The following is a 14,696-nucleotide window of genomic DNA, read 5'->3' as shown; positions in this document are numbered from 1 at the left end:
TTGTGGTTAAATATCCCAGCAGCATCCAAATTTCTCCTCATGAAGGGAATATTGTACAGTTTTAACCTTTCTCTTACTGATGATATTAATAATTTACTGTTTTTACTTGTATCTCTGGTACAGTCAGTTATAAGATATACTATTATTTTATGTACTACAACAAAAAAGAACAACATTGTCAATAAAATTATGATACGTGGTTTTCCTATCACTCAGAATTTTTATATCTATTGAAAGAGCTCTTTTAGACTTATTTAGGCATAATTTGATCATATTAACACTCTTACGTATACATAAGGAGGAAATTTTAGGCAAAATAAATTGATTAAGGTATTCCTAAAAGTTTTTCACATTTAGAATCCAACTCTTCTGAATCACTTTTTGATTTAGAGTTGTTGGTATTCCTTTTTTTTTTTTTTCTGCACAGTTATCGTCTGTGCTATCAAAAGCATTGTTACAGTACATGGTTCTCAAAGCCAGATTTGGGGGCCTCTGAAGTTCTCTGAGTCCCTCTCAGAGAACACCCGAAGTTAAAGCTATTTTCATAATAATACTAGGGCATCGTTTGCCTTCATGACACTCATTCTCTCACAAGAGTATAATGGCATTTTCTGAAAGTTACATGATTTGTGATATCTCAACAGATCGAATATAAAAGTAGATATAGGAATTCAGCTGCTTTTATATTGAGATTTATAAAATATGTAAAATAATGCCATCCTTCTCAATTTTTGTTTTTTAAGTAATTATTTTCTATTAAAATGTGTTAACATCTAATGAGTTAATTGTGGCTACTTCTAAATGAAAAAAGTAAGTATTTTAAAATTATATCAGTTTTAATATCAAAAATGACAAATGTCAATAGATATAATCTATATAAGCAAGAGTTTTTTGGGATCCTCAGTAATTTTTAAGAATATATGGGGATTTTGAGACCAAAAAATTGGAGAACCTCTGATTTTTTTTTTTTTTTGAAACAGAGTTTTGCTCTTGTTGCCCAAGCTGGAGTGCAATGGCACCATCTTGGCTCACCGCAACCTCTGCCTCCCAGGTTCAAGCAATTCTCCTGCCTCAGCCTCCCGAGAAGCTGGGATTACAGGCATGCGCCACCACACCCGGCTACTTTCGTATTTTTAGTAGAGACGGGGTTTCTCCATGTTGGTCAGGCTGGTCTCAAACTCCTGACCTCAAGTGATCCACCCACCTCGGCCTCCCAAAGTGCTGAGATTACAGGTGTGAGCCACCATGTCCAGCCTGAACCTCTGAATTCATAGCATTTCTCCACAACTGTCTCTGGGATTTTCTTCCAGGTCAGTATACTCATTGATAATAGCACTGTCTTGGCTTTACCAGAAGGTCTCAACAGAAGATTTTTAGACAGTAATCTGGAGTTATGTTTCTTTCTCACATAGTCCTCAAGTGGTGTTGACTGAAACATCAAGGAATTGTCATCATGCCAACAGAAATATCAAACAATATATATATAGATAGACAACCATGTCTTGACTGCCACCTGAATGACAGAGAGTGTAAGATTCTGCCATTTATAAGGTTTCAGAGGTGTCAAGAAAGAATTTGCATATTAGAATTAAAGAAGTATAGTAGCTGTCAAAGCAAGCCCTTGTTCTCCTAATCATAAACCTCAAATCAAAAGTCCTAAGTAGCTAAATCTCTCTGAAAGCTTTCAGGACAGCATAATGTCCACGCATAGTAGATAATCAATAAACATCTAGTGAATGACAATTACAAGAACTTGATGACCCTAACTTGTAATATTCAATACAGATTTTTATTTTGTTTTTTTGCGGGGCGATGGAGTCTTGCCCTGTCACCCAGGCTAGAGTGCAGTGGTGTGATCTTACCTCACTACAACCTTCGCCTCCTGGGTTCAAGTGATTCTCCTGCCTCAACCTCCCGAGTAGCTGAGACTGCAGGTGTGTACCACCATGCCCAGTTAATTTTTGTATTTTTAGTAGAGATGGGATTTCACCACGTTGGCTAGGCTGGTCTCGAACTCCTGACCTCAGGTAATCCTCCTGCTTCACTCTCCCAAAGTGCTGGGATTACAGACGTGAGCCACAGCACCTGGCCAAATTTTTCTTAAAAACCATTTTTAAGGCAAATATGTTTAGTTAAAACTAGAAATTGATTGATATTTAAAATGTTAAAATACCCTGGACTGGGAATCAGTAAGCCTGGATTCTTGTTTTGGCTCTCCCAATAAATTAGTAATGACATGTTAACTAGCTATTTAGCCTCTCTCAATCTTATTTTCCATGTATGTTAAATGAAGTAATCTTTAAGAACCCCTTTAGCTGTGAAACTATCATTCTGTGATTCTATTCAGATGATTAAAGTGTACTGGATGATAGAAGCAACGTCTATTCATAGCTCCATATATGTTTTCTCTTTGGCCATTGACTTACTCAGAATTTTGCTTAGGGTAAGTTTAAAGATTTTTATTGACACTGGATTGGCAAAAGTAATGTCTAACAATAAACACTGTAATATAGGTGCTGACATTTGGTAGGCTTTTAAAATTGTATATAGCAACTGAATTTTGGACAATTAAAAATCTGTTTCTCTTTTGTACACAGTATTTCAATTCTCAGATACACATCTTCTTACATTTTAACTTCTCAATCAATATGTTATTTATAATAGATAGTATATTAGAGTTTAATTGACAACGTTTGTTCTTAGTAGTTCATAAAATAATAGTAATTCTTACAATTAAAACCATTGGATTAGAGGAAATTTAGTAACTTTAATATGACTTTGTATACTTAACAAAGTCATAATGTTGTCCATTTGGGTGCCTAATACATGTGATGACAGTTATCTATCTTACACATATCTCTTAAACTTTACAACCCATAAGGTAAGTAGTCAAATTCTATATTATATGTGGGAAATCTGGGGTTTGCAGAGTTACTTAAGGTTATATGATAAATGTTAAAGTTTGAATTAAAAAGCAACCTTGTCTTCAAAGTCTGTGCTTCTCCACTTGATGCATATAACATCTTATCGTAATAGCATTAAAAAATAATTTTAGCCCAAATATAATGTGGTCAACATTACTGAAGGGCAATTTAACAATGTGCATCAAATTCCTTAAAAATCTTTATCTCATTAGATCCTACTTTCAGGAATTTTTCCTAAGGAAATAATTAGAATTGTATAATATAGCTGGGCGCTGTGGTACATGCCTGTAATCCCAGCACTTTGGGAGGCCAAGGCAGGCGGATCACCTGAGGTCAGTTCGAGACCAGCCTGACTAACATGGAGAAACCCCGTCTCTACTAAAAATACAAAAGTAGCTGGGGTGGTGGCACATGCCTGTAATCCTAGCTACTTGGGAGGCTGAGGGAGGAGAATTGCTTGAACCCGGGAGGCGGAGGTTGTGGTGAGCCGAACTGGCGCCGTTGTACTCCGGCCTGGGCAACAAGAGCAAAACTCCATCTCAGAAAAAAAAAAAAAAAAAAAAGAGAATTGTATAATAAAAATGTACCTCTAAAGATATTCATAAAAGCATTATTTATGATAGTAAAAAATTGTGTGCAACCTAAATGTTCAGCAAAATAAGACAAATTAACTAACGTATGATGTGTCTATACAATGTAATGTTAGGTAGCCGATTAAAAATCATGTTTTAGGCTGAGCATGGTGGCTTACCTGTAATCCCAGTACTTTGGGAGGTTGAAGTGAGAGGATTGCTTGAGCCTGAGAGGTCAAGGCTGCAGTAAGCCGTGATTGTGCCATTGGACTCCAGCCTGGGTGACAGAGCGAGGCCCTGTCTCAAAAAAGTAAAATAATAAAATAATTTTAAAATTATGTTTAAAAAAATATTTAAGACCATAAGAAAATGCTCAAAATACAATAAGTGAAGGGAAAAAAAAAAAAAGCATGATTCTACAGTTATTATCTCTGGGTACCAGGACTACTACTAATTTTTATTTATCGTCTTTTTAACTTGTATTTATTTTCTGAAATCTCTGTAGTGAATTGCATTTCTAGCCAGGAAAATTTTTTTTAAAATTGTGTTTATGTGCTCTTAAACACAATTAGTGATTTTATAGTCTTCTGGTGATTTGATTTTGTTCTTAAGACCAAAACATTTTTTCACTGTCTTTGTAGCTGGTTGGAATCACCAAAAGACTATAAAATCACAGAATTCGGAGCTAGTGGAATCTTAAAGATGATCCCTCATTTCAAAGATTAAGAAATCGAGGGATTAAAACAAATACTTAACGTTTATTCAGTGCTTGTCATGCGCCAGTGCTCAGTACATTATGCTATTATTTAATCTTTGCCCTGTCCTTCTGAGAGTTGGTCTATTTCTATCCTTATTTTATAAACGAGGAAACTGAGGCTTAGATAAATTAACATGCCCATAATTAAGTGGTGGAACTGATATTTGAACCCAGGTCTGTCTGACTCCACATCATGTAATGGAATGCAGTACGTTTTTAACTGACCTGCTCAATGTTACATTGCTTATTATTAGTGGAAGAGGGATTAACAGCCTGATGTCTTGACTGAAAATTCAGTGTTCATTTAATTAATTTTGTCTGTTTTTGAGACACTGTTGATATTGTAACTAAATTCTATTGTGTCCTATTCAACATGAACTTAGACTTATCATTATCACTTATACATTTTATTTGTATCTATTAAGAATTTTTGTTTAATCCTCTTAAAAATCTTGGGTGATGAAAATGTCCTGGAATTAGGTAGTGGTGATAGTTCATAACCTTATGAAATACTAAAAAGCACTGAATTGTACATTTTAAGAAAAATCTTTTCTTCTTTAAGATTATAGAAAAAAAGCTTTAAAAATAGTTACAGTAAAATATAAAGACCACAAAGAAACCCAAAATGCTGAACTAATCTTTAAAAAGATGGTTTCACATAATATGAAATAAAGTAATAGCTATACTTATTTTATTTTCCTTGACAATGATACTTATGATTGAACCAAAACTATGCAATGAGAGGGAAGTAAAAGAAATTAAGTGTCAGATAATAGTAATAGACATCTAAAGCCAGAAGTTGGTTACTTAGTAGAAAAAAAAGGAATTTGGACTATAAGGAGTATGAATATTTGTGCTTTTGGTTAATGTATTTAAGAACTGATCTCTGTTGATGGACGATATCTGTTGTTCTCCAAAATTATATTGTAAAATTACAGATTAATCCAGGAGAATACTTTTTCAATTATAATATTTTCAGTTGTTTTGTTATAAGGATAGTGAGCAATGGAGAAGACTAGTTTTACTTTTTTTTAATGAAATATAATAACTTTGAATTTTCTATAAACATTCTTAAGAATTTAAAGGATTATTGCCACAGATATTTAATATTTATCAACGTTCAAATTTGAGAGACATGTTGTTATCAATTCTTTAAGACTGAAAATAAAACTCTGAACTTTAAAAAATGTCTTTGTCAGATTATACTGTGTTTATGAGCAAATAGAATATATAGAATATATATTAGCCTTATACCTAACGAGAATATGTTCTAATAAAATTATAATTAAATTTAATCCAGTTTTAGACAGTAAAGATGTATTTCCCTCATATCAAGATTTATATATTCATTCCATGGTTTCTAGTCAACATTAACATTCTCTATAGGTAATCTCATGAAGCTACAATCTTATTCATAATCTCTATTATTTCAGCAGATTGTCTAACCTTTCATTAGTTTACAAGTGTAGATTACCAGTTCTTTTTTTGGCTTCTAATTCTGTATCTTTGCTTTTAAGCATCGAATGTTATCTAGACAAGAAGAACTTAAGGAAAGAGCAAGAGTTCTGCTTGAGCAAGCAAGAAGAGATGCAGCCCTAAAGGCGGGGAATAAGCACAGTACCAGCGCAGCCACCCCATTCTGCAACAGGCAGCTAAGTGATGTGAGGAGCATTGGTTTAAAAAGACCATAAGTTGTTCATTGTAATCATGGGGAGGAGGGAAGTAATTTGCTTGTATTTTTGCTATGTTATTTTTCTAAAGACTGTACATTGTAAATACTTAGTGCGCTTACTGAACTGATAAAGATAAATTCATACTTGTAGGACCATTTGGTCATTATTCCTACAAAGCAGTGTTAGTGATGAGGAAAAGTAAGATCTGGGAATATAATTTCCACATATACATGAATAATCTGTTTTTTGTTTTTATAAACAAAAAACAGTTTTATAACTGTAGTTGTACTCTAAGATTGTATTTTGTCAATGGAGGTTAATTTTATTGGAAATGTTAGAATATAATAATGATGTCTATTATTACTGAATACCTACTAAGTATTTCAGGAGCAATAATTTTTATTTTACTTAGCACCATGGAGACTGAGGCCAATAGGCAAGGTAACTTGTACAAAGTCACAGAATCAGTAAACGGTGAATCCAGGATTTGAACCTGAGCCTTATTAGATTCCAAAGTCCGGCCACTTTCCTATCATATACTGCCATCTTTTTATTAAACCACATTTTTGTACATATTTTTGTGTAGTGCTTCACAGATAATAATGAACGTATAATAATAGGAGCCCTTAAAATTTAGGAGGACACAAACATCTTCATGAATCAGAAAACTGACAGTCTCACCATAACACCATCATGTGTTAGTAGTTGTTTTTCCCAGAAAGAGCAGCTCTGTGCCATATAGCTAGGTAGCTACATGCCAGGTTGGTCACCTTGTTGCATTTGTTTCACGTTTACCCAAAGAAGTACCCTATTGCTTATGAGACTGTGCTTTGAACAGTCCCAAGGTATTTTCCCACACTTCCTCTTTCAAGTTATCTATTGTTGCATTAAAAACCACTGCAGGGCTAGGCACGGTGACTCACGCCCATACCCAACACTTTGAGAGGCTGAGGTGGGAGGATCACTTGAGTCCAGGAGTTTGAGACCAGCCTAGGCAATAGTGACACCCCATCTCTACTTACAGAAACACACACACACACACACACACACACACACAGACACACACTGCAAAACTTACTGGCAAAAAACAACCATCTGATTAGGTTAATAGATTCTGTGAGTTAAGAATTCAGATAGGACACAGAGGTAGTGGCTTGTTTATGTTCCATGACGTCTGGGGCTGGCTTTCAGCTAATAAGACCTCTGCCAGACTGTCAGTTGGAACACCTACATGTGGCCTCTCCATATGGTCTCTTTACTTCTCTAGTGTGGGCTTCCTCATAGCATGGTGGCTGACTTCCAAGAACAAGTGTCCCAGTGGAATAAGCCATAAATATGTGGCATTCTTATGATCTAGCTTTTCTTTATAACAAAATCACTCTAAGTTTATTGTAAGAAAGGAAAATTAGTGGGAAATTTCAGTTATGAACATAGATGTAAAAATCCTATAGAAAATATTAACAAATTCAACCCAGAAGTGTTTTAAAAAGTTAACATACCATGGTCAATTTGGATTTATTCTAGGAATGCAAGATTGTTTAATTTTTCAAAACTCAAGCAATGTAATTGACAACATTAGAATAAAGAAAAATCAAGCAGATATAGAAAAAGGTTGGAAAAATACCAACATCCATTCATGATCCATAGAGAGAGAAGAACCACATTTCTTAGCCTCAAGGGATAGAAAGGAACTTTATTAATCCGCTAAAATGTATGCATAAAAAGCCTATAGTAAACATACTTAATTGTGAAATATTGAAGGCTTTCCATTTGTAACAGATTAAAAGACAGGAAATTCCACTACCACTTCTGTTCAATATCATAATGGGGAAACTAAGACAAGAAGAAGAAATAAAAAGGCATAACATATGAAAAGAGACCAATAAAATTACCATTATTCACCAGAAGTATAATTTGTACATAGAAAATTCTCCCAAAATTACAAGATTACTGGACATAAAATTAATATTTGAAAATAAATTCTATTTCAATAAGATATACAAATGGCCAACAAGCACATTAGAAATATCTTTAGTATCATTAGTTATCAAGCATATGAAACTGAAAGTCACAGTGAGATACCACTATGATAATGGCTAAAATTTAAAAGACTGACAGTAACAAGTGTGGGAGGAATCTGGAGCAACTAGAACTCTCACATTTTGCCAGTAGGAATGTGAAATGGTACAACCATCTTGAAAAACAGGCCATTACTTATGAAGCTAAACATACACTTACATGACCCCAGCAATTCCATTTTAAGGTATATAACCAAAAAAAACTAAAAACACATGGTTATTCAAAGACTTTTACACAAAATTTCAGAGCAGTTTTGTTTGTAGTACCCAGAAACAGGGCAAAATTTAAATGTCCATCACCAGACAAGTGAATAAACACATCCTGATATAGCCATACAATATAATATTACGCCAGCAATACAAAGGAACAGAACCCTGAGATGCACAATAATGTAAATGAATCTTGGAGATATTATGCTGAGAACACAAAAAAGGACATATATAATTACATTCACATGAAATTCTACAACAGGCAAAACTAATGTAGCATGACAGAAAGCCAATTGGTGGTTGCCTGATGCCAGGGTAGGTGGGATATCATGAGCAAACGTCCTAGAGGGATGGAAAATATTTATAGCTTTGTTGTGTCTGATTACACAGGTGTGTACATTCATTAAAACATCAAATTTAAAATGGGGGCATATTACTAGATGTAAATTATATCTTAAAGTTTATCTTTTTAAATTATTTATTGCAAACAAAAAGTTTTAAAATATTTACGGGAACATTAAAAATACATAGTATGCTAAGAATAAAGCTAACAAGAAATATACAAGACCTTTAGGGAGAAAACTAAAACATTCTGAAAGATATAAAAGAATAAATAAATGGGCGTATTACGTTCATAGATTAGAAGACTCGATTTTTTAAACATTTTATTGCGGTAAGAACAGTTAACATGAGAGCTACTTTTTAAAAAAAAATTTGAGTGGGTACAATGTTTTATTGCAGATCTTCATTACTTATTCATGTTGCTTAGATGAAACTTTATTCCTGTAGATTAGTAACTGCCCATTTCCCCCTCCCCTCCAGTCCCTGTCTGCCACTATTTCACTGTTTGATTCCATGAATCCGACTATTTTAGATACTTTATATAAGTGGAATCATGCAGTATTTGTCTTTCTATAACTGGCTTATTTCACTTAGCATAATGTCATAGAGGCTTATCTATGTTGTAGAATGTGACAGGATTTCCTGCTTTTTTAAAGCTGAGTGGTATTCCACTGTGTATATATATACCACATTATTTTTATCCATTTATCTGTCAGTAGACATTTAGGTGGTTTTCACATCTTGGCTATTGTGAACAATGCTGCAGTGAACATAAGAGTGCTAAAAATCACTTCAAGATCTTGATTTCAGCTTTTTCGGATAAGTACCCCGAAGTGGAATTGCTGGATATATGGTAGTTCTGTTTTTAATATTTTGAGGTACCTTCATACTGTTTTGCCATAACAATTGCACTATTTTATATTACCACCAACGATGTGCAAGGATTCCACTTTCTCCACATTCTCACCAGCACTTGCCACTTTTGTTTTTTAGATAATAGCCATTCTAACAAGCATGGAGTGGTATCTCGTTGTGATCTTGATTTGCATTTTCCTGATGACTAGTGACATTGAACATCTTTTCATGTACCTGTATCTGTTGTCCATTTTTATGTCTTCTTTGAAGAAATGTCTATTCAAATCCTTAGCCCACTTTTTAATCGGGTTAACAGTTTGTTTTGAGGGATGGGGGGTGGCTATTGAGTTATAGGAGTTATTATTTATTACTTAAAGGACCACTGGTTTAAAACTTCTTTAGCAGTTTCTTTATTTTATTCCTCTGTACTTTGTTTCTATACACCTAAACTAAGTCCTTCTGGTGAATACCAAAAATAATGAGAAGAGCTATTTTAATAATTGCTATTATAGGACTTAAATAGAAACATGTAGTCATGGGACAATGTCCATGTACTCAGTACAGTTAGCTACTTGTGAGACTTTTGTATTTAGTTCTGGGCTGAGAGAAAGTGAGAATTTACAGGAGATTCAGAAAAGGGTTAAAGTATTGAAAACAAAGGTCTACTTGTAAGAAAGAAAGGCTTACAAAAGGTAAAGAAGAGATAACTGGGAAATAGCTTAAGTGATCATTTGACTCTATGAAGCCTCAAAATCCATCTGGTAGCCCCACTTACCTAAGAGAATAAACTTCCAACTACTCAACATGGCCTCATGTCCTTGCAAATCCTGTCCCCTCCCTTTACGGCCTCATCTCTTACCTGTCTCTCATTTTTTTCATTCTACAGTCCAGTTATAAGTTACTTACTGTGTCTAAAATGTGCCATACTCTTTCATTCTTGTGTCAAGCATTTGCTGTTGTTGCCTTGAAATACCCATCTTCCCTTATTAATTTCTACTGAAATCGCACTGAAACTGAAATAGCACTTCGATAAACACTCTCCTCATGGCTCCTTGCAGTGAAGTTAATTCTCTTTCCTATATCTTTTTCTATTATTCTCTACCATAGCATGCATTCATCCCAATATAATTATCTAATTACGAATCTCTTTCTCTCATTCAACTGTGAACTATTTCAAAGTCCAAGGACCTTGTATCCCCAGCATCAAGTAATAGTATTTAGTAAATGTTTGTTGAATGAATAAATGAAGGGAATAGTGACAGGCTATTTTTCATATCCTCTGAGTGTCAACTAATAAAAAATGAGCTTAAATATGAAAACTTTGCTATAAGGAGCTTCTTAGTAGGTTTGTAAACAGGAAAAATAAGTGTTTTTCTGAAGGTCTTTAAAACAGAATTGAGCAGAGGAAGTTAGTGTTCCCTTGTCTGAAGTCAGTTACAGATAAGATTACTTTTGCCACTTGGGGACTTAAGCTTATATCATTCTTTTCTTGCTATTCTCAAATTGTACATTATGATACCTTTCTTTGTTGTTATGATGTGTGTATGCCAAATCCTTACACACACCTGCTTTTCCCGTATTCTGGGACTCTGATTAGAGTTCAGCTTTCAGTTCTGCCTTGAATCACAATACTGCAAAACATTCCCTTTCAAAATGAGTGCAGCTTTAGACTGCTAGCCTGGAATGGAAAGCTGTTTCTAAGACACTGAAAACAACTCTTGGTAATCTTATTGGGTGGATCCTTATGTACAGACTCCACTTAAGTTATCCTCGGGAAAGATTTAAGCTGTAATTTCCCTTAAAGGACAACTCACAAACACAGATACCATAAACCTTTTAATTTTTCTAAATTTTTGGCAGGACTACCATTGCATATTTTAGTGAATACTTGGTACGACTACTTATTGCCTTTCAAGTTTTTTTCACGAAAGTCGTTTATATGATTCATTCGTATCTTTGTGCCTTTAGAAACTCCTTTAACCTGTTTCATTTGCTCCCTGAAATTATGTCTATAGGAGACAGATTTCATTGCTCTGGGTCTGTATTTTATGTTTCTTTTCTTCCTGTTCCTTTTGTTCTATGAAGATTTTCAAAGGTTGGATTTTACTAATATAAGTTTTAAGTGTGATATTTGTGTTTTTCATTTTTTTCCACATGTACTTTAAATGATTTTTTTAAGTGCAACTCAGGAGTTTGGTAGCTTCAGCAGTCCACCCAGTATGTAATTCAAAAGAGACTTCTTGATTGTATAATATATAAACACAGACACGAAGAAAATGTAAATGTAATTTTTTTCAAGAAAATATTTCTTTTTTTATTATTTTTCTTTATTACTCTCATTTCCCCATACACTTTTCACCCAGATATGTACAAATAGAATTTTAAAAGCTAATCTTGCCTGTAATCCCAGCACTTTGCAAGGCTGAGGCAGACAGATCACCTGAGGTCAGGAGTTTGAGACCAGCGTGACCAACATGGTGAAACCCATCTCTACTAAAAATAGAAAAATTAGTCAGGCATGGCGGCACACGCCTATAGTCCCAGCTACTCAGGAGGCTGAGGCAGGAGAATTGCTCTAACTCGAGAGGCGAAGGTTGCAGTGAGTGGAGATTGCGCCACTGCATTTCAGCCTGGGCAACAGAGCAAGACTCTGTCTCAAAAAAATAAAAATAGACTGCGTGCGGTGGCCCACGCCTATAATCCCAATGCTTTGGGAGGCCAAGGTGAGCAGATAACTTGAGGTCAGGAGTTCGAGACCAGCTTGGCTAACATGGCAAAACCCCATCTCTACCAAAAATACAAAAAATTACCCAGGCACGGTGGCGCATGCCTCTAGTCCCAGCTACTCAGGAGGCTGAGGCACAAGAATCGCTTGAACCCGGGAGGCAGAGGTTGCAGTGAGCCAAGATTGTTCCACTGCACTCCACCCTGGGCAACAGACTCCATCTCAAAAAATAATAAAATAAAATAAAAATAAAAAATAAAAGCTAATCTTTTTCAGATGCTTTTGCTAATTATTTTGCATTGGAATATAATTGCTTTTTAAAAAATGCATTTAATAAGCCCACCATTACATTTAATAATACTGATATACTTGTATGGGTATCTGAAAGGGATGTTCGCATTTGATGTGCTTAAGTTTAGAATTCATACACTCTAAGCAAAATAAAGGATGATAGTCCTGCTACCCACAGTTCTTGGAATTTTTGTTAGCGTATTAGTGAAGCATTTTGAACATATCAGAAGAAGGATGCTACATACGTTTAATTATAACTTTTTTAACAGAATAAAATCTATTTTATAAGTAGAAAATCTAAAAAAATCTAAAAAGAGAATCAGGATGAAACTTCAGTGTAATTAGTCTAATCATAATGATCAATGAATTTATAAATATGTTTTTGTTTTGTTTAAGCAGTAATTATGTAGCATAAGAGTATAGTTTGAAGATAGTTGTTAGGTATCTGGATGGCATTTTAGAAAGAACTATCAGGAAGTAATTACAATGCTATTATAAAACAGACTTGAAGTTTTTCTCCTAACATTTCATCTGTTAGCATAATGGCCCACCCATTACACTCAACTGGTTTAGGAGCCTTTTCTCACATAGCAGGTAGCAGGGTCAAACTGCAAGTTAGCAGCAAGTCCTGGAAGGTTTACAGTATCCATCTTTAAAAACCTGAAGGAATGTTTGAATCCTTTAAATAAAACAGTATACATGGGAAAGGATTTTAGTTTGGTCAGCTCTTAGTTAACTGCAAAGACCAGTAACCACACAGTGACTTTTTTTTAAACTCACCTTTGGAAACGAATCCAAATGGCTTAAGAGAGCTAAGAGAATGCAAGTTGCTCTTTTGCAAATTAAACCTTTGACAGGCATTTTATTGCCATGAAGGGTGAGACATCAGCCACATACTTTTGATGTTGATTGGAAATTATTGATTTAAATGGCACTAGTCTGTCATGCTGATAATTGTAGCAGATTTAGATAAGATCACTAGATCTTCTCCAAGTAATAAAAGAAGCATTTGCCATTCAATTGGTAAAAAACACTAAACATTTTTTGATAATATGTAATAGTAACTTTTTCTGTAGTTTTCATATATATGTGTTCTAAGTATATATCATCATACAAATATGTATAAGATTATACTTACATACTTATGAATATTGGCTGTGTTAGTTAAATAAATAGACTCTTAGGAATCAAAGCTTTAAATTAAGTTCAAGTTAAAATTTTGTATTTTCCCTAATTACACATATTATCAGTTATACTGTTAGGAAGAAGTATGTTAACTTTACATTTGTCATTTTGTATGAAAGGACATCAATTATCACTTATTTAAAAATCTAAGACCTTTAATAACATACAGAGTGAATTTTTAGTTAAAAAATCTAAAACTTTTAATAACATACAGATTTTATTTAGTAATTTTTATTCTCCTTATGAGCTGGAATGTCTATGCCCAGGGCACTGAAATGAAAATATATCCTCATTTTTTACTTCAACACAATCACCAAAAGATTTAATGTACAAAATCCATTTCAGACCAGTAAGACACTTTGAATGTAGAGCTGATCTTTTTATAGTTGCATTTTAGATAAGAAGAATGCTGGCGTACTTCTATGTTCAGCATAAATAGCTCTATACAAAGCAGCGGTTTTTATTCCGTATTATTTTAAATAATAGTTTATCTATTATGTCTAAATGTAAGTTGATTTGAAGTCTGCTATCCTAACAATAGTTACTAGACTTCTTAGAAAACATATTGTTAGCTTGCTAGCATATCTTCAAAGTCATACAAAATACCAGCATTGTTGTGGAGGAAAAAAAAACCTCAAGCATCTTTTCTATTATGTGGCCATGAACCCCTAGCCTCAAAAGTCTTATTTGAGGTTGCTATGAATGCATGAAGCTAGGGCTAGGTGTCTTAGCATCGGGAACACTCCTTTTATGCAAGTATTAATGGCTGTGGACATTTTCCATATGGCTGTTCAGTGCTGTGTTGAACATCCCAGGATGAATATCACCATTACTAAAGCTGTATTTTATATTGCCTATTTTGTTATTGCTCAGCATGCACAAGAGTAGAGTTTAAATCTTTATTCGTTTCATTTTTTAATGTTTCTTTTGTTCTTCTTATCATGTTCTGCTTTCCCAAGGATATATGCCTTAAACGAAAAGTCACATGTGCATTACTAATTGTGTGCTATTGTATTTACAGTTCCTAGTGGTGGCACTGTGAAGCTACTAATTCCTTTGCTTCACTTGATGTAAAATAATCTGA

At 34.2% G+C, this 14,696-nt stretch overlaps 1 protein-coding gene across 12 annotated transcripts in view; it reads left to right on the top strand.

Moving 5' to 3' along the window:
* EHBP1 (EH domain binding protein 1) overlaps positions 1-14,696 on the top strand; it is a 363,387-nt gene that overhangs the window by 268,130 nt on the left and 80,561 nt on the right. For all 12 annotated transcript variants that reach the window (XM_050753431.1, XM_050753426.1, XM_050753429.1 and 9 more), the window contains one exon: positions 5,771-5,914. In XM_050753431.1, the coding sequence (XP_050609388.1) occupies positions 5,771-5,914 (144 nt within the window). The remainder of the gene's footprint in view (positions 1-5,770; positions 5,915-14,696) is intronic.

Source organism: Macaca thibetana, chromosome 13, assembly GCF_024542745.1.
Source record: "Macaca thibetana thibetana isolate TM-01 chromosome 13, ASM2454274v1, whole genome shotgun sequence".
Taxonomy (NCBI): domain Eukaryota; kingdom Metazoa; phylum Chordata; class Mammalia; order Primates; family Cercopithecidae; genus Macaca; species Macaca thibetana.
This window is presented reverse-complemented; position numbering and strand designations above follow the sequence as displayed.